The sequence below is a fragment of the Bubalus kerabau genome, chromosome 2 (assembly GCF_029407905.1).
Source record: "Bubalus kerabau isolate K-KA32 ecotype Philippines breed swamp buffalo chromosome 2, PCC_UOA_SB_1v2, whole genome shotgun sequence".
NCBI classification, from domain to species: Eukaryota; Metazoa; Chordata; class Mammalia; order Artiodactyla; family Bovidae; genus Bubalus; species Bubalus kerabau.
In genome coordinates this window covers 113,313,231-113,334,925 of record NC_073625.1, presented here as the reverse complement: position 1 = coordinate 113,334,925, position 21,695 = coordinate 113,313,231, and the positions used below count along the sequence as shown (strand labels likewise).

The 21,695-nt window shown below is 37.4% G+C and overlaps 2 protein-coding genes and 1 non-coding gene across 4 annotated transcripts in view; all 3 read left to right on the top strand.

The window, feature by feature from the left end:
- Positions 1–21,695, top strand: part of MIX23 (mitochondrial matrix import factor 23) — a 263,993-nt gene that overhangs the window by 131,964 nt on the left and 110,334 nt on the right. The gene's annotated exons all lie outside the window — the stretch shown is intronic.
- The window catches only part of KPNA1 (karyopherin subunit alpha 1), a 70,122-nt gene that overhangs the window by 14,825 nt on the left and 33,602 nt on the right, over positions 1–21,695 (top strand). The window contains exons 2-3 of the mRNA XM_055568386.1: positions 13,076–13,209; positions 19,086–19,193. Coding sequence (XP_055424361.1) covers positions 13,081–13,209; positions 19,086–19,193 — 237 coding nt within the window. The 5' untranslated portion in view covers positions 13,076–13,080. The remainder of the gene's footprint in view (positions 1–13,075; positions 13,210–19,085; positions 19,194–21,695) is intronic.
- LOC129645096 (U6 spliceosomal RNA) lies at positions 19,685–19,791 on the top strand. The gene has a single exon (XR_008711187.1). It is a non-coding gene; the product is annotated as a U6 spliceosomal RNA (small nuclear RNA).

The following is a 21,695-nucleotide window of genomic DNA, read 5'->3' as shown; positions in this document are numbered from 1 at the left end:
TTTTTACCAACTGAGCTATCAGGGAAGCCCCAATGGAAAGTTGAAGTCAGGCTTAATTGTCAGTGATGTGTCTGGTCTAGTTATTATGCTATAAAATTACTATGTTGTTAAAAATGATAAAGCTCTCTAGGAAAGTTGAAGGTTGACGCAGAGTGCAAAACTGGGTATAGAATTGCTCTGTCAGTATACAGTAATAACTGAAAGGGTATGTATGTGTTTGTATAACCAATTCTTGAAAAGATAAATGGAAAACTTGATAGTGGCTACCTTTAGAAACAGTGAGGGAGATACACTTTCATTTTTCTTTTTATACCCTTCCATAGTGTTTGGATTTCTTTCATCTTCTTTTTTTTTTTTTTAATGCTTTGTAATTCAAAGACACAGGTGCACTATATGAATGGTAGAAATTTTTAGAATGTTGGAGTCATTTGTGAGTTCTTTGATACCAAAATTTAACCAAAGAAGTAATAAAGAAAAAAACAAGAGGCCTTTGCATTTCTCATGTGTACTTACTTCTTTTAAAGAACAGTTGCTCTAATGAAACATGACTTACTACTGTTCTTATCAATTCTTTCTAAGGTTGTTCTTTCTAAGGTCTCCACCTTTGTGGGTCTTTCTCTTTTAGCTCCTGTAGTCCTATCTGTGCCTCACAGCCTTCCTGAAACACCATCTTGTCTATGAAGCCACCCCTGATCAGTTTAGTCAGATGAGATCTTTTTTTGAACATTTAGAGCTATTTATAGCCATTTCATTACACAGATATCAGGTGTGATCTATATATGGGCCAGACAGTCGAAGTATGCTTTCATATGTTACTTCTCTTCACCTTATGAAGTATGATCTCCATAGTGCTAATAAGAAAACCCAGATTCACAGAATTTTAGTATCTTCTCTACATCTTGGTGCTTAGAAGTAAGTTTGAAAGTAGGGCTTCAGTGCCACACCTCTTCTCTGGACTTGCTGCTTATGTCACTTTAATAAAAAGCAAGTGAATAATTAAGTTTTGTGTGACCATTTCTTTCCTCTTTAGAATTTTTCTTGCTTAAAATTTTTTTGAAATAATTTAAATCTTATAGATGAAATGTACAAAGCCCACCTGTTTACCTTTCATCCACCTTCCCCAGTTGTTCAGTTTACCTTCTGCTCCATTTATATTATCATTTTTTCTCTGTCTGTATGTGTATGCTGTGTTCCCAACTTTGCCTTTCCTTAATTGCTTGCCCTTCCACCTCCATGTTGAATCTAGGCTTCTAGTTATTTAAATCTAATCGATTTTGGTTGTAAACTTTATCCGGATCTTGCCCTGTTTCTATGCTACTATATCTTTAACCTGAAACTTCTGATTCTTTAATATGGATATCATTGCAGCACTGTTGATATTATGCTGTCCTGTGATATTTCAGAACCAAAATGCTACTTGCCTTAAGAATCAACACCATTAGTTATGATTCCTTCAGAATTATTTGCAAATTCTCATCTGCATTGCACCAGTCTTTCAGTCTATCTGACAGAATACCATTGGGTATATGTATTAGTCTGCTTGGGCTGCCATTTAAAAAGTACCACAGATTGGGTGATTTAAACAACAGAAATTCATTTTCTCACAGTTCTGGAGGCTACATGTCTAGGATCAAGGTTCCAACAGGGTTGGCTTCTGGTAAGGCCTCTCTTCCTGACTTGCAGATGGTCACCTTCTGTCTCTTTGCTCACATAACTTCTTGTCTGAGCATGGGGCAGTGGGTGTAGGTAGAGGTCTCTGGTGTCTCTTGCTCTGGTAAGAACACCCACACTATTGGATTAAGGCCCCATCCTTATGACCTTATTTGACCTTAATTATCTGTGAGCCTCCTGAATCCTTCCCTATAAAGGATGAGAATAATAATTCTTGCCCTGTACGCTTTTTTGTTTTTTAAAGAGATTCAAGTAAAATAGGTGATGTGACATAGGACACTATCAATCAGTGATTCTCAAACCAGGCTTGCATCAAAATCATCTTAAAAATAACTGTTGCTTTGACTTTTAAGTCTGATAGCATAAGAACTCTGCAGACCTGGTCACTAGAACAACAGAGGAAAACTATTAAAAAGCAACTTCTTAGAGATTTGGAAATAGGTCCTAGGGCATACAGTAAATGGGCAACTTCTGCTGGAAGGAATGTTTTCTTCTTAGGAGAAGCAGGACATCAGGATTTCTCATCCTACCCCCACATGCCTGCTGTTGAGGGTAAGTTCTGGGCAAATGTGTTGCAGAACTAGGGGGCTACTTTCTGTCCAGCCCCTACTTGTGGAATAAAGGGTTACCTTGGTAACAGAGCTGCTAGGGAGTAGATCACCTTTTCTGTAGGTTGTAAAGTGGTAGCTCTATGTCAAGAGAGACAGTCTCTGTTTGCTACCTGTCCCCCACCAAATACTCAATTCTTAAATGGGTGTCACTCCAAAAAATGTGCTGTTGTTCACATCCTCATCTTGAGAGCCTCTATTCAGAGATTTTGCTTGGGGGTAGGTTGGAGGAGAAGGGGACCACAGACGATGAGATGGTTGAATGGCATTACTAACTCAATGGACATGAGTTTGAGTAAATTCTGGGAGTTGGTGATGGACAGGGAGGCCTGGTGTGCTGCAGTCCATGGGGTTGCAAAGAGTCAGATATGACTGAGTGAACTGAGAGGAGAGAAGCAGGTCATAAAACATAGCTCTTAATCTCTGCCTCAAGGAACTGACTTCATTTGCAGTAGAGCTGGAGAAGTTCAAACCTACGAGTACTTTCACAAACAGTGGAGATTGTTTGTGAAAACTGCCTCCCAAAGGCAGTTGGGACGTTTATAGATTCAAGAAGATACAAACTAAACTTCAGGCCATTGAGTTTGCCAGCAAGAACCTGGGATAAGAGACAGCTGGAAGGAGCCTTTCTGGGGACAGTGAATGTCAAACACTGACTTGAAACTACTCCTTCAAAGGAGCCTGAATCTGATTGGATTCCTCTGTAGCACAATTTGTGCCTGAAGCTGTTGTTTAAAAACACTAGAGTGATCAGCTGGCAATTAGTGGAGGTTAATATCTGGGAGTAGTCACAGAAAGAGTCCTGACAAATTACTGTTAGGGCAAGATGACTTTGGGCATATCTGGGCTATTTCCCCACTGAGGATCAACGTCAGAGGTTTAACACTCCAAGTGGCTGGGTGTGTGTGGTGGGAAAGTGGACTTCTTTAAAATAAAACAGCAAATTGCTAAACAAGTAAGCAGATAAAAATATAAAACCTCATAGATGGAGGAGTGTACTCAGAGTTGCCACATAGTATTATAAAAGATGGTGAGTTCCCAGTAAAAAGGTAAAAGATGTGCAAACAAAAACAAAGCCCAGGAAAATATGGCTGATACACTGGGAAAAACAGACAATAGAAACTGCCTGTGAGAAAAGATGTTGGATTTAATAGAAATAGGCTTTGAAGTAATCATTATAAATGTATTCAAATAATCAAAGGAAACCTTCATCAAAGAAGTCAAATATGATGACAACCTGTGTCAAATAGATACTAACAATCAAGGGACAGAAATTCTGAAGAAGAACCAAGTGGAAATTCTGGAGTTGAACAGTACTATAACTATGAAAAGTTAGGGGGCTCAATAGTAAGATTTGAGCTGGTGGAAAGAAAGAATTAGTGAACTGGGAATAGATCTATAGAAATCCAAAGAAGGGAGAGGAAAAAAATGAATAAAATTGAAAAGCGCCTCAGAGGAATGTGGGGCACCATTAACTGCATCACAGTATACATAGTGAGAGTACCAGAAGAAAAGGGGAGGAAAAAAAAGTGGAAATGTATTCATGGAGATAATGGTTGAAAACATCTCAAATTTATAGAAAAAGAGTGACTTACATATACATCCAAAGAGCCCAAAGAACTTCAAGTAGGATCAATGTAAGAAAATCTGCAAATGGACCTGTCAGTGTGACTGTTGAAAATAAGAAAAGGAGAGGAAAACAGCCAATTATTTACTTAGAAGAACCCTAATTAAAAAAAAAAAAGCTGACTTCTCATCAGAAACAAAGTCCAGAAGGTGGTAGAGTAATAGACAAATACTGTTAACCCCAATTTTTTTATATCTTGCAAAGCTGTCTTTTAAAAATGAAGGTATGATACTTCCCAGATACACCTTCTGAGAGACTTTGCTACTGACACACTTGACTTGCAAGATGGCTACAGGACCTTCTTTAGGCTGAAAGCAAGTGATTGTAGGTAGTAGTTTCGGGCTGCATGAACAAAGAGCTCCAGTGAAGGCAATTATGTAATTTTAATGGGAAATAGATGGGGAAACAGTGTCAGACTTTATTTTTTGGGGCTCCAAAATCACTGCAGATGATGACTGCAGCCATGAAATTAAAAGATGCTTACTCCTTGGAAGGCAAGTTATGACCAGCCTAGATAGCATATTCAAAAGCAGAGACATTACTTTGCCAACAAAGGTCCGTCTCGTCAAGGCTATGGTTTTTCCTGTGGTCATGTATGGATGTGAGAGTTGGACTGTGAAGAAGGCTGAGCGCCGAAGAATTGATACTTTTGAACTGTGGTGTTGGAGAAGACTCTTGAGAGTCCCTTGGACTGCAAGGCGATCCAACCAGTCCATTCTGAAGGCGATAAGCCCTGGGATTTCTTTGGAAGGAATGATGCTAAAGCTGAAACTCCAGTACTTTGGCCACCTCATGTGAAGAGTTGACTCATTGGAAAAGACTCTGATCCTGGGAGGGATTGGGGGCAGGAGGGGAAGGGGACGACAGAGGATGAGATGGCTGGATGGCATCACTGACTCGGTGGACGTGAGTCTAAGTGAACTCTGGGAGTTGGTGATGGACAGGGAGCCCTGGCGTGCTGCAATTCATGGGGTCACAGAGTCGGACACGACTGAGTGACTGAACTGAACTGAACTGAAAAGAGAGTGTAAAAGCACATTTTATTCTTTCCCTTTTCTTAAAACTGATTTTAAAAGCAGGTATGTAAAATGTGTGTACAGTAAATCCCCTACATACAAATGAGTTCTGTTCTGATAAGTCCAATTTGTTCATAAGTCCAACAAAGTTAGTCTAGGTACACAATTAACACAACCATCTTTATATCAACAGTACTATACTGTAATAAGTTTATAATACTTTTCATAAAAATAATACATGAAAAAAAAAAAAATGAACACTTTTAATCTTCAGTACAGTACCTTGAAAAGTACAATAATAAAGTACAACAGCTGGCATACAGGGGCTGGCATTGAGGGAACAGGAAAGAAGAGTTGCTGACTAGAGTAGGGAGAGGAGGTGGGAAATGGTAGAGCTGAAGGATCGTCAGCAGTAGGAGATGGAAAGCATGCTGCAGTTTTACTCATGCCTGACATTGACGGCACAGGTTCTGGTTCCTTGCTGGATTCCGTTCAATCTACCTTCTTAAAAAAATGATCCAGTCATGTCTGGGTAGTAGGTCTGTTCTTCTTGTCGTAGGTGACACGGTATCACTGGATTGCATTCTGAACAGCTGTTGCAACCTTCCTGTGCTGTTCTACATTCGTGTCCTTGCCTCAAAAACTTAACAGTGCTTTCTCAAATAAAGAAAATCCCCTTGCAGTTTCCTGCATTGTGAATCTCTTCAGTTCTTAAGTTACTTCCTCTGCTCTCTCAGTTATTTTCACTTTTGTTTCTATCATTATTGTTTGGCACTTAGTTTCTTAGCAGTACCAGCTTATGTCACTGCTGCTTTTACATTTGCTTCTGGACATCCTGGGCTTGAAATAAAGATACTAAGAAGAATGAGTGCCAAAGAATTGATGTTTTCGAATTGTGGTGCTAGAGAAGACTCTTGAGAATCTCTTGGACAACAGGAAGATCAGACTAGTAAATCCTTAAAGAAATCAGCCCTTAATGTTCATTGGAAAGACTGACGCTGAAGCTCTAATACTTTGGCCACCTGATGCAAAGAGCCAGCTCTTTGGAAGATAGAATCTTGAGTCTGGTGCCTTAGACCACTCGGCCATCCTGACATGACACTGAGCCAGCTCTTTGGAAGAGACCCTGATACTGGGAAAGATTGAGGGCAGGAGGAGAAGGGGATGACAGAGGACGAGATGTTTGGATGGCATCACTGACTCAATCGATGTGAGTCTGAGCAAATTCCAGGAGGCAGTAAAGGAAAGAGAAGCTTGGCATGCTGCAGTCGATGATGTCGCATAGAGTCGGAGATGACTCAGCGACTGAACAACAACAACAACATACAGTACATCTGAACAACAGCAACATACAGTACAGTACAGTGAAGTACATACACAGAAGCACAACCACTTATAACAGATGCACGCATGTGACAGTGTACACCAGAACGTGAACTAACTTACATGATTGGACATGTGAATACATGTTTGCAGCTTGTAACTTCATGTGTAGGGGCCTTAATGTAATGTATTCTTGGGCCTGTAGAAATGTAATATATTTGAAATGTATCTGCTAATAACAGCTCAGAGTAGGTGATTGGGAACAAACCTATGTTAAGCTAAGGAAATAACATAGATGATTAGTAATAACTGTTGTTGGGTTTGTAACATTATATAACAACAGTATGATAAAATGGGAAAAGGGATAGAATTATATAACATAATGTTTCTATATGTCCTTGGAATTAAAAGAGTGTTAAGTCTGAAGCTGATTCTGAGAAGTGAAAGTGTATGGAAAGCCCTTGAGCAACTCTTAGGGGGAAAAAACAAAAAAAATACAGTGAAAAATCACTATAGAAATTTTTAAGTGCTTCATTAAAAAATACTACAAAAGAAAGCAGTAATAGAGGAACAAAAGACATGAGACAGAAAATAAATGAAAAAGCAGGCATCACGCCAACTGTATCAGTAATAACACTAAATATGAATTGATTAAACAGTTTAATTAGAAATGCAGAAATTGTCAGACTGTATCCAACTATATACTCTCTATAAGAGACATACGTTATTTACCTTATTTTATTTTTTGGCTGCATCGTGGCACATGGGATCTTAGTTCCTTAACTGGAGACTGAACCCATGCTCCCTACAGTGGAAGTGTGGAGTCCTAACCACTAAACTGCTAGGGAAATCCCTGAGACATATTTTAAGTTCAAACATATGGATACATCAAAGGTATAAGTATGAAAAAAAATAGAAAGAAGCTGGAGTGGCTATACTAATAACAGAATAGATTTTAAAACAAAGAATGAACACGTGTACACCCGTGGTGGATTCGTGTTGATGTATGGCAAAACCAATACAATAATTAGCCTCCAATTAAATAAATTTATAGTAAAAAAAAAATGTTACTAGAGATAAAGAGAGACACTTTATGGTGATAAAAGGGTCAATCCACTAGATAGGTCAAAGTTATTATATGTACCTAATAATAGCATCAAAATACATGAAGCAAAAACTGACAGAAAAGAAAAGGAAATAGTTCAACAGTAGTGGTTGGGAGACTTCGATTACTGTACTTTCAATAATGGACAGAACCACTTAGCATAAGGTCAGCAAAGAAACAACACTATATATGGACATGAGAGGGGTGGAGAGGGTGAGATGTATGGGAAAAGTAACATGGAGACTTACATTACCGTATGTACAATAGATGGTCAACGAGAGTTTGCCGTATGGCTCAGGAAACTCAAACGGGCTCTGAATCAACCTAGACGGGTGGGATGGGGAGGGAGATGGGAGGGAGGTTCAGAAGGGAGGGAATATATGTATACCTATGGCTGATTCATGTTGAAGTTTGACAGAAAACAACAAAATTCTGTAAAGCAATTATCCTTCAATGCTGCTGCTGCTGCTAAGTCGCTTCAGTCGTGTCCGACTCTGTGCGACCCCATAGACGGCAGCCCACCAGGCTCCCCCGTCCCTGGGATTCTCCAAGCAAGAACACTGGAGTGGGTTGTCATTTCCTTCTCCAATGCATGAAAGTAAAGAGTGAAAGTGAAATTGTTAGTCATATCCAACTGTTAGCGACCCCATGGACTGCAGCCTACCAGGCTCCTCTGTCCATGGGATTTGCCAGGCAAGAGTACTGGAGTGGGGTGCCATTGCCTTCTCCGTATCCTTCAATAAATAAATTTAAAAAAGAAACAACACTATAAACCAACTAGACCCAGCAGATATGTATAGAACACATCACCACTTAGCAACAGCAGAACATATATATTCTTCTCTAGTGCATGTGGGACATATTTTAGGACACACCACGTGCTAGGCCCCAAGACAAACCTAACACATTTACGAGGATTGAAATAGTACAAAGGATGTTCTCTGACCGCCGTGAAAAGAAATTAGAAATGAAAGCAGAAAGGAATTTGGGGAACTCATAAATATGTGGAAGTTAAGGAACATATTCCTAAATAGTCTGTGGGTCAAAGAAGAAAAAGGAAGGAAAATCAGCAAATACTTTTAAGATAAATGAAAATGAAGTTAGCACCTGAGAAAACTTAGGGACTACAACTAAAGCAGTGCTTAGAGGGAAATTTCTAGCAATAAATGCCTAAATTAAGAAAGAGGAAAGATATCAAATCAATAACCTAACCTTCTTTAGTAAGTCACTGGAAAAAGAAGAGCAAAATAGAAGGATGGAAGTAGTAAAAATAAGGTAAAAATTAATGAGCTGGAATATAGAAAAACAGTAGAGAAAATTAAGGAAGCCAAAAACTGGTTCTTTGAGAAGACCAACAAAATTGAGAAACCTTAGCTAGGTTAAGAAAGGAAACTCAAATTACTAGAGTCAGAGATGAAAGAAGGAACATAACTAAAAATAAGAGGATGATACAGGAATCTTATGAACAGCTGTGTACCAGTGTTACATGCATTCGTGCATGCTTAGTGGTGTCTGACTCTTGGTGACCCCGTGGACTGTACCCCATCAGGCTCCTGTGTCCATGAAATTTTCCAGCAAGAATGCTGAAGTGGGTTGCCATTTCCTACTCCAGAAAGTTTTATAGCTTAGGAAAAATGGACACATAACTTAGATAAAATGGACACGTTCTTTTGGAAAGCCTAAAACTGACTTAAACAATACCTGCAACAAGTGAAGAGATTGGATTAATCATAAAACCTCCTGCAAAGAAAAGCCCTAGCCTGCTGAATTCTGCCAAACATTTAAAGGATTGACTAATTCTTCACCAACTCTTGCAAAAAAACTGAAAGGAGGAATACTTCTCAACATATTTTATAAAGCTAATATTACCCTGATGCTGAGGACATCATAAGGGGAGTACAGACCAATATCTCTTACGAATATAAACACAAAAATTCTCAATAAAGTACTAGCAAATAAAGTCAGCAACACATAAAAAGATTTATACAGCATGACCAAGTGGCATTTATCCGAGAAATGTAAGGTTCACAAACCAGTTATGTAATATATCAGTAAATAAAAAACGAAAGTTTTTGCAACAGATGGAAAAATTTTTTTGACAAAATTCTAATATCCTTTACTGATCAAAACAAAAAGCATGAAAAAAACTATGCATTAAGAAAGAACTTCCTACACATGATAAAAAGAACATCTATGAAAATTTGGAAGGTGACATCACACTTAGTGTTGAAATACTGGGTACATTCTCGTAAGATTGGGAATGTAAGACAAGATTGTCGACTCTCCACTTTTATATGACATTGTATTGGAAGTTCTGATCATGGCAGTTACGCAAGAAGAAGAAAAGGAATGAAAGTAGCAAAACTGTCTCTGGCAGATGACGTGATCTTGTATGCAAAAAATCCTAAAGAATCCACTAATAAAATACTCGTATTAACAAGTTCAGTTCTTCAAGATTGTAGGATACAAAAATCAACATGTAAAAATTGATTGTATTTATATAGATTTGTTATGAACAATTCAAAGGTGAAATTAAGAAAATAATTCCATCTACACATAAAAATACTTAGTAAATTTAACAAATGTAATGTACTCTGAAAACTACAAGACTTTGTTGAAAGACATTAAATATCTAAGTAAAAAAAAAAATTGTCTTCATGGGTTGGAAGATTAACATTAAGGTGGCAGTACTCCCCAAATTTTGGAGAAGGGCATGGCAACCCACTCCAGTATTCTTGCCTGGAGAATCCCATGGACTGGGGAACCTGGCAGGCTACAGTCCATGGGGTCACAAAGAGTTGGACACCACTGAGCAACTAACACACACAAACATACACATGCATTTTAGCTCCATGTTAGTATATCTGTGCCTAAAGTAAGCATTAGAGAAATACAGCAACTCTCATGATATTTCTTGGAGAAGGCAATGGCAACCCACTCCAGTACTCTTGCCTGGAAAAATCCCATGGACAGAAGGGCCTGGTAGGCTGCAGTCCATGGGGTCTCGAAGAGTCGGACAAGACTGAGGACTTGACTTCACTCACTCCCCAAATTGATTTACTTATTCCATGCAGTTCATATTGGAGTGCCACCTGACTTGTAGAACTTGACAGACTGATTCTAAAAGTCACATGGAATTCTAATAGTCACATGGAATACACTCACAGTGTATCCATCCATCCAGGTAAGTCAAAACAGTCTTTAAAAAAAATGAATAAAATACGATGCATACTTCGTGATGTTAAGACTTACTTTAAAAAAATTGGTAATCAAGGCTTTGTGGAATTGGCACAAGAATACACATACACATCAAGGGAATAGAATTAAAAGGTGAGAAATAATCTGTAATTGACTGATTTTCAGCAAGCGCATCAAGACTATACAAAAGAGAAAGAATGGTTTTCCATTTTTCAGTAGTGCTGGAACAACTGGTAGCCATATGCAAAATAGTGTAGTTGGATCCTTAATGTCAAGCCATACTTAACTCAAAATGGTTGACAAACCTAAATTTAAGAGATAAGACTCTAAAACTCTTAGAATGAACCTGAGGGTTAAGAATTGCTAAGTATGGCACTAAGAACATTAAAAACTTTTGTGCTTCAAAAGTATAACATTGGGACTACCCTGGTGGTCCAGTAGTTAAGAATCCACCTTCCATTGCAGGAGATACAGGCTCAATCCCTCATTAGGGAACTGAGATATCCCACATGCTGCAGGGCAGCTAAGTCTGTATTGCCAATAGAGAGAAGCCTGTGTGCCGCAACGGAAGACCTGATGCGGCTAAAAATAAAATTTAAAAAATTACAAAGTATACTATCAAGAAAGTGAAAATTTGACAACTTATAAAATGGAAGAAAATATTAATAAGTCATATATCTGACAGGGACTTCTATGTAGAATAAAGAACTCTTACAGCTCAGTGGTAAAAATTACAACCCAATTTAAAAATGGGCAAAGAATCTGAATAGAAATTTTTATGGAGGATGTATAATTGGCAAACAGATTTAAAGACATCTATCCCACTAGAATGGCTAGAATCAAAAGGTTGTGATACTTTGCTATACACCCGAAACTAACAAAATTTTGTAAATCAACTATCCTTCAGTTAAGGAAGCAGCAGTTAGAACTGGACATGGAATAACAGACTGGTTCCAAACAGGAAAAGGAGTACGTCAAGGCTGTATATTGTCACCCTGCTTATTTAACTTCTGTGCAGAGTACATCATGAGAAACGCTGGGCTGGAAGAAGCACAAGCTGGAATCAAGATTGCCGGGAGAAATATCAATAACCTCAGATATGCAGATGACACCACCCTTATGGCAGAAAGTGAAGAGGAACTAAAAAGCCTCTTGATGAAAGTGAAAGAGGAGAGTGAAAAAGTTGGCTTTAAAGCTCAACATTCAGAAAACTAAGGTCATGGCATCTTGTCCCATCACTTCATGGGAAATAGATGGGGAAACAGTGTCAGACTTTATTTTTGGGGGCTCCAAAATCACTGCAGATGGTGACTGCAGCCATGAAATTAAAAGACGCTTACTCCTTGGAAAGTTATGACCAACCTAGATAGCATATTCAAAAGCAGAGACATTACTTTGCCAACAAAGGTCCGTCTAGTCAAGGCTTTGGTGTTTCCAGTAGTCATATATGGATGTGAGAATTGGACTGTGAAGAAAGCTGAGCGCCGAAGAATTGATGCTTTTGAACTGTGGTGTTGGAGAAGACTCTTGAGAGTCCTTTGGACTGCAAGGAGATCCAACCAGTCCATTCTGAAGATCAGCCCTGGGATTTCTTTGGAAGGAATGATGTGAAAGCTGAAACTCCAGTACTTTGGCCACCTCATGCAAAGAGTTGACTCATTGGAAAAGACTCTGATACTGGGAGGGATTGGGGGCAGGAGGAGAAGGAGTCGACAGAGGATGAGATGGCTGGATGGCATCACTGGCTTGATGGACGTGAGTCTGAGTGAACTCCGGGAGTTGGTGATGGACAGGGAGCCCTGGCGTGCTGCGATTCATGGGGTCGAAAAGGGTTGGACACGACTGAGCGACTGAACTGAATTTTGTGATAGCAGGTGTTGGTGAGCATGTGGAGAAATTGGCAGCCCTTGTACACTGCTTTTGTAAATGTAAAATGGTGTAGCCACTTTGGAAAAATAGTTTGGCACTTCTTGAAATGATTAAATGGAGTATATAGATATGTACCCTAGAGAAATGACAACAGATCTGCATAAAAACTTGTCCATAAATGTTTATGGAAGCACTTTTCAGAGTAGCCAAAAAAATGAAAAGAACCCGAATATCCGTCATTTGATGAGTGGATAAACATAATGGAGTATATCTATACAATGGGATATTATTCAATCAAAAAGGAATAAAGTACTAATATATGCTGCAACTTGGATGAGCTTTGAAAATACTATGCTAAGTGGAAGAAACCATTCACAGAAGATCAGACATATTCAATTCATATGAAATATCCAGACTAGAAGCAATAGCTTTTTGAGGTGGTGAAAATGTTTTAAAATTGACTCGTGTTGATTGCATATAATTGTGAATATGCTAAAAGACACTGAATTGCAGACTTTAATAAAGCTATTTAGCTTTTAGACATTCCTATGAGGTGGGTCTGGGCATTTATATGTTTAAAAAAGTGGACTATTAAAGTAACAGAGCTCTAGGATTCCTAGTAAGCTAAGCTCCTCTGTTTCCTCTCTTATTTTTGTAGAAATCATGACTACCCCAGGAAAAGAGAACTTTCGCCTGAAAAGTTACAAAAATAAGTCCCTGAATCCTGATGAGATGCGCAGAAGGAGGGAGGAAGAAGGACTACAGTTACGTAAACAGAAAAGAGAAGAGCAGGTAAGTCCTTTACCCATACTAATTTTTCTTAAAGAACTTAATGTTCTATTTCAATCCTGGCTGCACCTTCCTGTATCTTAATTTTAGTAATGTTAAATATATATATATATATCCCCCTCCCAACAATAAAATCAACTTATTTTAGGGATATGGGAGTGAAGGTGATGTAAAGTAGAATATAAGAATGAGGTTCTCATGTTCCCAATTACTATTTAATTACTACTTAATATTTTGGCCTGTTTGGTTTATTTTTCTAAAGTTACAACTTCTTTTAAGATTCTGTGTGTGTATTAATGAATTCTCAAGTGACCAATTTGAGAATTGGTCCCTTGCTTTTCCTTCTAAAGTTTAATTTGAAAATTTATCAACATGTACAGAAATAAAGAATAGATAATGAATCTCATAAACCCATTCTTTGGGTTCATTGTTTGTCAACAGCTTTGTGTCTGTCTTCATATTTTTTAGTACCTAGTAGTTTAAACGGAATTTCAAGAAGTCAGTCTTTTCACCCCTAAATTCTGTATTATTCATAATGACATTTAGGACAAGGATTTTGATCATTTTTAACCTTAGAACATCTGCAGGAGAATCTGACACTCACCATCATTTTACCTTTCTCTAAAAATCCTTAGGACAAATGGTCCATCACTTTTGGCCAGGAAATTTAAAGGTAGAGCACTTAGGTTGTTTTATTTATTTATTTATTTTGGCTAAGACTTCAGTTTGGAAGGACCATTTGACCCCCACACTATAAAAAGCTCCATAAAAGGAAGGTGAATAGTCAGTACCCTTCATACATGAGAAATAGGTAATCTGTTATAAATATTTTACAGTTACAGTGAGTTATTCAACATACACTATTCTTTTGCATAACACTGCACTGGATAATCCAATTATTTGAAGTCCAGGTACAGCAAATTAAGTTCTTAACAGTCTGCTTTACCATCTTTTGAAAGCAACCACTTATTCATAAAAGGATGCATTTCTCTTGGTTTCTTGTTGCATCTTTATTCATCTCTGTGTCTTATTTGACGTGGAACCTTTTCTTTGGATGAGCTCTTATTTAGCTTCTATTTTGGGGATAAATTGTATTATTTGGGGGTAACAGCACTGTTACATATTCACATGTAAATATGAATTACATGTATGTATGCACACAAGAACAAGTATAGATCTGAATATAACCAGTAGACTACGCGTTATATTTAGCATAAAGCCATTTGAAGATGATGTAATGGCAGTCTGCCAATAACAGTATTTATTTTATACTGTTTTCTTCTTGGTGATAGGAACTTCATGTTATTGGACTTCATTGTAAAATTTATATAAACAAAATAAGTTTTTCATATTTAATTGTCTGAAGGCAGATTCTCTGTCAGTGGCAAGTATGGTCCCATTTACCTGACTAAAAACCTTTGTAGTTGATGTTCTGTCATCTTCATTGTATGACATCTGGAACTGTGATAGGGCCTTAATACATTTGTATGATAGGGTTTTGGAATATTGCTCTATTTAAAATTTTAATTTTGTTGTTTCATATGTGCCATCTTATGTAGGGAGAACTGGTAAAGCAAATTAGGCTTCTTACTATCACAGCAGTACTTGTTTCATGCCTAATTTGTAAAATAGTAAACATCAGTGAAAAACAGATTCATTTAAGTACTGTTTCTCTTTCCACAGTTGCTCAGTCATCTATCGGGAAAAGACACAGGCTTTGGCCAGCTGTGCAGCTAGATTTGAGGGTAGGACAGAAATTAATGTTGCCAAGTACACAGAAGATAACAGCAGAGCTGTTAGAGCTTTCCTTTCAGCAGACTAGTACTTAGTATCTGTTATTTAGGAGGCCCTATATAAATGACCTTTGTTTATTTGATGCCAGTAGAACAAAATTTTAAATTTATTAGTTGATGTCGTTCTGATTGAGCCAGTTTTATATTTTTTTATGTATAAAAAGGTGAAATTTATAGTTACTATTAAAATATTTTGAAATAAGCAGAATCTTGCTAACTCAATGTGAGTAGGTAACATAATGCTGCTAAAAAGTTTAAACTGTAATGATAAAGAATGAAGGTTTGCTTGATGTTTTTAGTTAAAGAAATATCTTGTAAAGTAAGCAAGTTGATAAAACTTGTAGACAGCCAACTTTTCCCATGGAATAACTTGTTGACAATTTCATGGTATATAATTTTATATGGTATGTACAATTTATATGGTATATAAATCATGATTGTTTTGGTAGTTTCTTTTTTAAAACTGATTTTTTGAGACAGTAAGGATGGACTTTGAAGGCATTGTGTGGAGTGAGATAAGCCAGAGAAAGACACATATTTATATGTGGAATCTAAAAAACAAAAAATCTGAACTCCTAGAAAAAGAGATCAGACTTGTAGTTACCAGAGGTGGATAATTAGGGGAGGGAGAATTGGAGGAAGGTGATCCAAAGGTACAGACTTCCAGGTACAAGATACATAAATGCTAGGGATACAGTGTACATCATGACCATAGCTAACATTGGTATATGATATATGTAGGAAGGATAGATAATTTTTTTTCCATCTGTTGAGTCTGTTTCTCCTTTGATATTTGTTTTTTGTTTTAGATTCTACATATAAGCGATAACATAGAGTATCTATTGTCTTTCTTTCTGACTTATTTCACTAAGCATAATCCTCTCTAGGTTCATCCACTTTCTTGGAAATAGCAAAATTTCATTCTTGTTTCATTTTTTGAGGAACTTCTGTAGTGGCTATACCAGAGTCTCTCTTGATACTTTAAATGTGTTTAATCCACACTCGGTGGCTTCCATTGTTTCCAGCAGCAAGTCTTCTGTCGGTTTTACCTTTGTTTCCCCGCTTGTGAAATGTCTTTTACCTTTGGCTACTTTGTCTTTTATCTTTTTATTCCTGAGTGTAAACAGTTTGATATAATGTCCTATCATGTTTTCTTCATATTTCTTCCTGGAGTTCTTAGAGATTTTGGATTTGTGGGTTTGTATTTTTCACAGATTTGGAAAAGTTTTGGCCACTGATTTTCCAAATTTATTCCCCTACCCCCACCTTGAGGCTCCAGTTGCATGTACAGTAAGTACTTGATGTCACACAGCTGACTTACATTTTGTACATATTTTCTCAGCCTTTTTTTTCCATCTCTTTTATTTTGTGATGTCCTTAGATTCCCTAATCTTTTCTTCTACAGTATCTGCTCTTAATCACACCCAAGTTGTATTTTTTATATCTAGATGTTTGATTTGCTTTTTTAAAATATTTTTAAAAAATCTCTCATCATGTTTATACTTTTTTGTAGTTTTGAACATATGGAATATATTTATAACTATTTTAACTCCTTGTCCAGTTCTGCCATCTTTTGCTTTTCTAGGTGATTTTGATTGATATGATTGCCTTTTCTTTTCCTCATAGGTAGTCTTTTCTTCTTGTGTGCTTGTAGTTATTGATTGAATACAGAGCATTGTAATTTTTACCTCCTGTTGTTTGAGTTTTTGTATTCTTTTAATATGTATAATTCTCTGAATTTGTCATTGCATGTAGTTTAGTTACTTGAAACCAGTTTGCATGTATAATCTAGGACTAATTTACCTTTCTGCTGAGTCGATACCCTTCTGAGTATTCTACTCAGTGCCCCAAATATTAGGTCTTCCCAACCCAGGGATGGAACTTGGATCTCCAGTATTGCAGGTGAGCTCTTTACCATCTGAGCCACCAGGGAACTGTTCACTTTTCTATTCCAGCCAGGTGAAACATAAATGATTTCTTAACCTGTGTGACCTCTAAAATTGTTCTGCATGCTCCTTGAAGGCAATTTCTTTTCCAGCTTTTGACTGTTTCCTCACTCCACCTGTGCTTGTCAGTACAAAGCTAATTAAGGGGAACCTTCTGCAGGTTTTGGAGTTCTTTCTTTTGGTTGATTTCTTTGTCTTAAATAACCTGCCTTTAGATTGTAGATGTCTTGGCCTCCTTGGTTCTGAATGCCATCTCAATTGAGGGGGCTGCTTGACCCTGTTAGGTTCACTCTAACTGTGCTGTAGCCTAGAAACTCCATCCAGGCAATCTGAGGCAATAAGACTAATCTTGTTTCTCTTCTTCTGAAGTATCACTGCCTCTGTTGCCTGTAATCTGGTGTCTGATAACTATTATTTTAGGGATTTTGTCTGCTTTCTTTTAGTCATATAGGGCGAGAGGATAAGTTGTTGTTACTCTACCATGGCTTGATGAATAAGTGTACTTCTTAGTATGTAATGGAAGGCACCGTAGTGGGTTTCCTTTAATTAGAACTATTCTCCTTTGCCTCCACAAATTAATAGGTGCTTTAAAAGTAGCGTTCAAGCAGTCATCATTTGTCATCATTGGTTGCTGGACAGATTGGGAAGGTCAGGAAATCTTTATCCACCATCCATTAGGATTAGGAGGGAGGTATTAAGTTAGGCAATGGCAACCCACTCCAGTACTCTTGCCTGGAAAATCCCATGGTGGAGGAGCCTGGTAGGTTGCAGTCCATGGGGTCGTGAAGAGTCGGACGACTGAGCGACTTCACTTTCACTTTTCATTTTCATGCATTGGAGATGGAAATGGCAACCCACGCCAGTGTTCTTGCCTGGAGAATCCCGAGGACCGGGGAGCCTGGTGGGCTGCCGTCTATGGGGTCGTACAGTCAGACATGAACGGCTGAAGTGACTTAGCAGCAGCAGCAGCAGCAGCATTTTTATCCTATTTTTCCTGATGTATTGGTACGTCTGTCCTGTCAACTACTTAAGGAGTGAAATGACCAAGCATGCCCTGCTTCTTTTTCAACTTTACTTTTTTATGTGTCATGTAGTGTCAGGCCTCTATTGGTAAGTTTTACCTCATCAAGTGTTGGTGATAATATTAAGAGGGTAACAGGCAGGAAGGCCAGGGGTCTCCAAACGGAGGAAAAAGCCTGCAAGTGTCAGACATTTTTATCTCTCTTAAGCGGTAGGAGGAAACAAGGTAGGAGGAAACAAACTAGCAATATTTTTTCCTTCTCTATACAAATTTAAAAGGAGGTTTCTCTTAAAATACTGTGTTGCCATAAGGACACCTGGTTTCACCTGAAGTTAACTATTCTCAAACCTAGAGATAACCAATGCCTTTTTCTTATGGAAATGTTTGTCTTAAGCTATGCTAATGTACTATGCATTTATCTCCAAACTCTGTCTTCAAGGTGGTTCTGCCTCTTGGCTCAAAACCTACTTGACAAACCAGTATGTTATACTCAGATATTGTTCCCCTAATCTATGTAAATGAAACTATTTATATGGTGGTCTGCCCTTCTTCAGGATTCAAGTTAATCTTTTTATGGCCCAGGATAAACCATTTGGTGCCAAGATTATCCCAAAATGCATCTTATGGGTGAGGGGCCTGGTGCCATTCTGAATTTTAAGACATTCCTTTCTTTCATTAGCAGACTGCTAGTGACTATATAACATCCAGCTGAAGATTAGCAGGGGGGTACTCTTCTGCCCCCTTCTGATGCCTATGTCAGAAGCTTTCTCTTATCTCCTTTATACTTTAATAAAACTTCAAAAGCTCTGAGCAATCAAGCCTCATCTCTGGCCTCGGGTTGAATTCTTCTCCTCCGGGCGCCAAGAATCCCGGTGTCTTTGCGTGATTCAACAACAACCTTTCAATATCTTGTAGTAGTTAATTGCATTAGATTATAAAACTGGAGAATTCTGAAATAGTTCCTCATCAGAAAGGTTGAAGGAGGCACAAACATTAGAATTTTAAAAATGATTTTCAAAAAGCTCCATCTTTTATGCCTTTTAAAAGTGGGGTGCCTAGTGTTTGAAGGTTGAACTACCTTGTGTTATTTTAGTTTAGTAACAATCTTTTATTTTTCAGTTATTCAAGAGAAGAAATGTTGCTACAGCAGAAGAAGAAACAGAAGAAGAAGTTATGTCAGATGGAGGCTTTCATGAGGCTCAGATTAATAACATGGAGATGGCACCAGTAAGTAGGATAATGAAATAAATGCTTTTTACTTTTTTCTGATGAAGATATGAGGTTTAGATCTTTTTTGGAGTTTAAAAAAAAAGGTAGGGGAGTTTCCTGGTGGCCTAGTGATTAAGATTATGGGCTTTCATGGCTGTGGCCTACATTCAGTCCATGGTTGGGAAACTGAGATCCTGGAAGCCATGAGGTACAGCCAAGAAAAGAATAAAAAAAATAGGTTAGATGGCTACAAAAAGTACTTGGTGTTTCATTTTTAAAAGGAAACTATATCTGTAAACTCACGGTTCATTAAGTGTTTATTATATTTTGAATAGCATGCAGTTTAACAGAATAAATTATGAAAGTTAATTCAGCTGTTGAAACTTTAAAAGATAGTTATAAAATTATTCCTTAGAAGTTGATAACAAGGGCTTTGCTCTTCTCCTGAAACCATCACAATATTGTTTGTTAATCAGCCATACCACAGTACAAAATAAAAAGTTAAAGAAGTGTTTGCTTCGGCAGCACATACACTAAAATTGGAACGATACAGGGAAGATTAGCACGGCCCCTGTGCAAGAAGGACATGCAGATTTGTGAAGCATTTCATATTTTTTGCATTTGAATCAGTTCTAATGAGGTGGATGAAACTGGAGCCTATTATACAGTATGAGCGAAGTAAGTCAGAAAGAAAAGCACCAATACAGTATATTAACACACATATATGGAATTTAGAAAGATGGTAACGATGAACCTATATGTGAGACAGCAGGACTCACAGATGTAAAGAACAGACTTTTAGACTCTGTGGGAGAAGGCGAGGGTGGGATGATTTGAGAGAATAGCATTGAAACATGTATATTATCATATGTGAAGTAGATCAGCAGTCCAGGTTTGATGCATGAGACAGGGTGCTGGTGCACTGGGATGATCCTGAGGGATGGGATGGGGCGGGAGGTGGGAGGGGGTTCAGGATGGGGAACACATGTACACCCATGGCTGATTCATGTGAATGTTTGGCAGAAACTACCACAATATTGTAAAGTAATTAGCCTCCAATTAAAATAAATGAATTAAAAAAAAAAGTTAAAAAAGTTGATAACAAGGCATGCTTTAAAGGAATTCCCAATTTGTTACTCATTCAGAGTACAAAATTGGGCATATTCATATGTTTTAAAACATTGATTCTACATCATCACAACTGTTGAAATTTTCTTTTATAACCCATTTTGTAACTTTATTGAGGGTTACATAAACAGATAAAAATTATGCTTTACTTACATGGATATAACACTTGTCTAGGTTTTCAGTTTATTTTGATGAATTGTATATAATGTTTTAACAAATCATATATATACATGATTTTCAAAAAAAGAAAAATCTTTTTCTCTTCTACCTTACCCAATTTCTTTCCCCGCTGACAGCCACTGTTACTAAATTCTCAACTTATTCCTTTTGAGAAAAATCCCCTTCTTTTTGACAAATAATAGTATATTATGCACAGTATTTTACAGTTTTTTTTTCTCTTTCAGTTTTTATGGACCAGCTTTCTTTTGGGATTAGAGCAGTTTAAATTGCTTTGAAATCTACGTAAACGTGTTGCCAACACTATCATTTTGTGGTGAATTCTTACAGACTCTTCAGGAAGTTGAGCTGTCTTTTTTTTTTTTTTTCAAGTAGATGTTAAATGATTATGACATATTTTGTGAACTGTATTAGGGTTCTACAGAGTTAATAGAACAAATTTGGGGATTGGGAGAGAGGAAGAGAGAGATTGGTTGATCCATTGATTATTTGAGTTTTCAGTAATTGGCTCATGCAATTGTTGGAGCTGGTAAGTCTGAAATTTGTAGGGTAAGCTAGTAGGCTGGAAATTCAGGTAAAAGTTTGAGACTGATTTCCTTCTTTTAAGAAATCTCAATCTTTGCCCTTCAACTAATTGAATAAGGCCCACGCACATTTTGGAGGATAATGTGTATTGATTAAAATGTTAATCACATCTAAAAAATAACCTTTAGACAACGTTTAGACAATGGCAACATTTAGACTGGTGTTTGTCCAAATGGCTGGGTACCACAACCAAACCAAGTTAACACATAAAATGAACTATCCCAATCTACTTCTTGTCATTGTGCCATCCATATGCAGGTCTTTAAACTGAGTCTCAGATAAAGACAATGACAAGATCATACATCCTCATAACATAATATAGCTGTCCTTCATGCAGCTGAAGATCTACTAACCTTTTCCTCAGAAGGGGAAAAGTCCTTGAGTGATGGTTATTTCACTCTTTGATATCCTTTAACTTGCTATGATGTAAAGTTAACTGTATTTAAATACTGTGAATGTAAAGTCAATATATCTTACATGATAAAGGGATAAGAGAGGGAAGAAAACAAAGATATTTGTGAAAGCATAGTCTTAACAGGATCATGTAGGTACTTTTGTTTATTCAGGAATCAGACTTATAAGTTTCAAAGTTACTTTGAAAAGTTACTTTTCTGACTCTTAAGAGCAGAA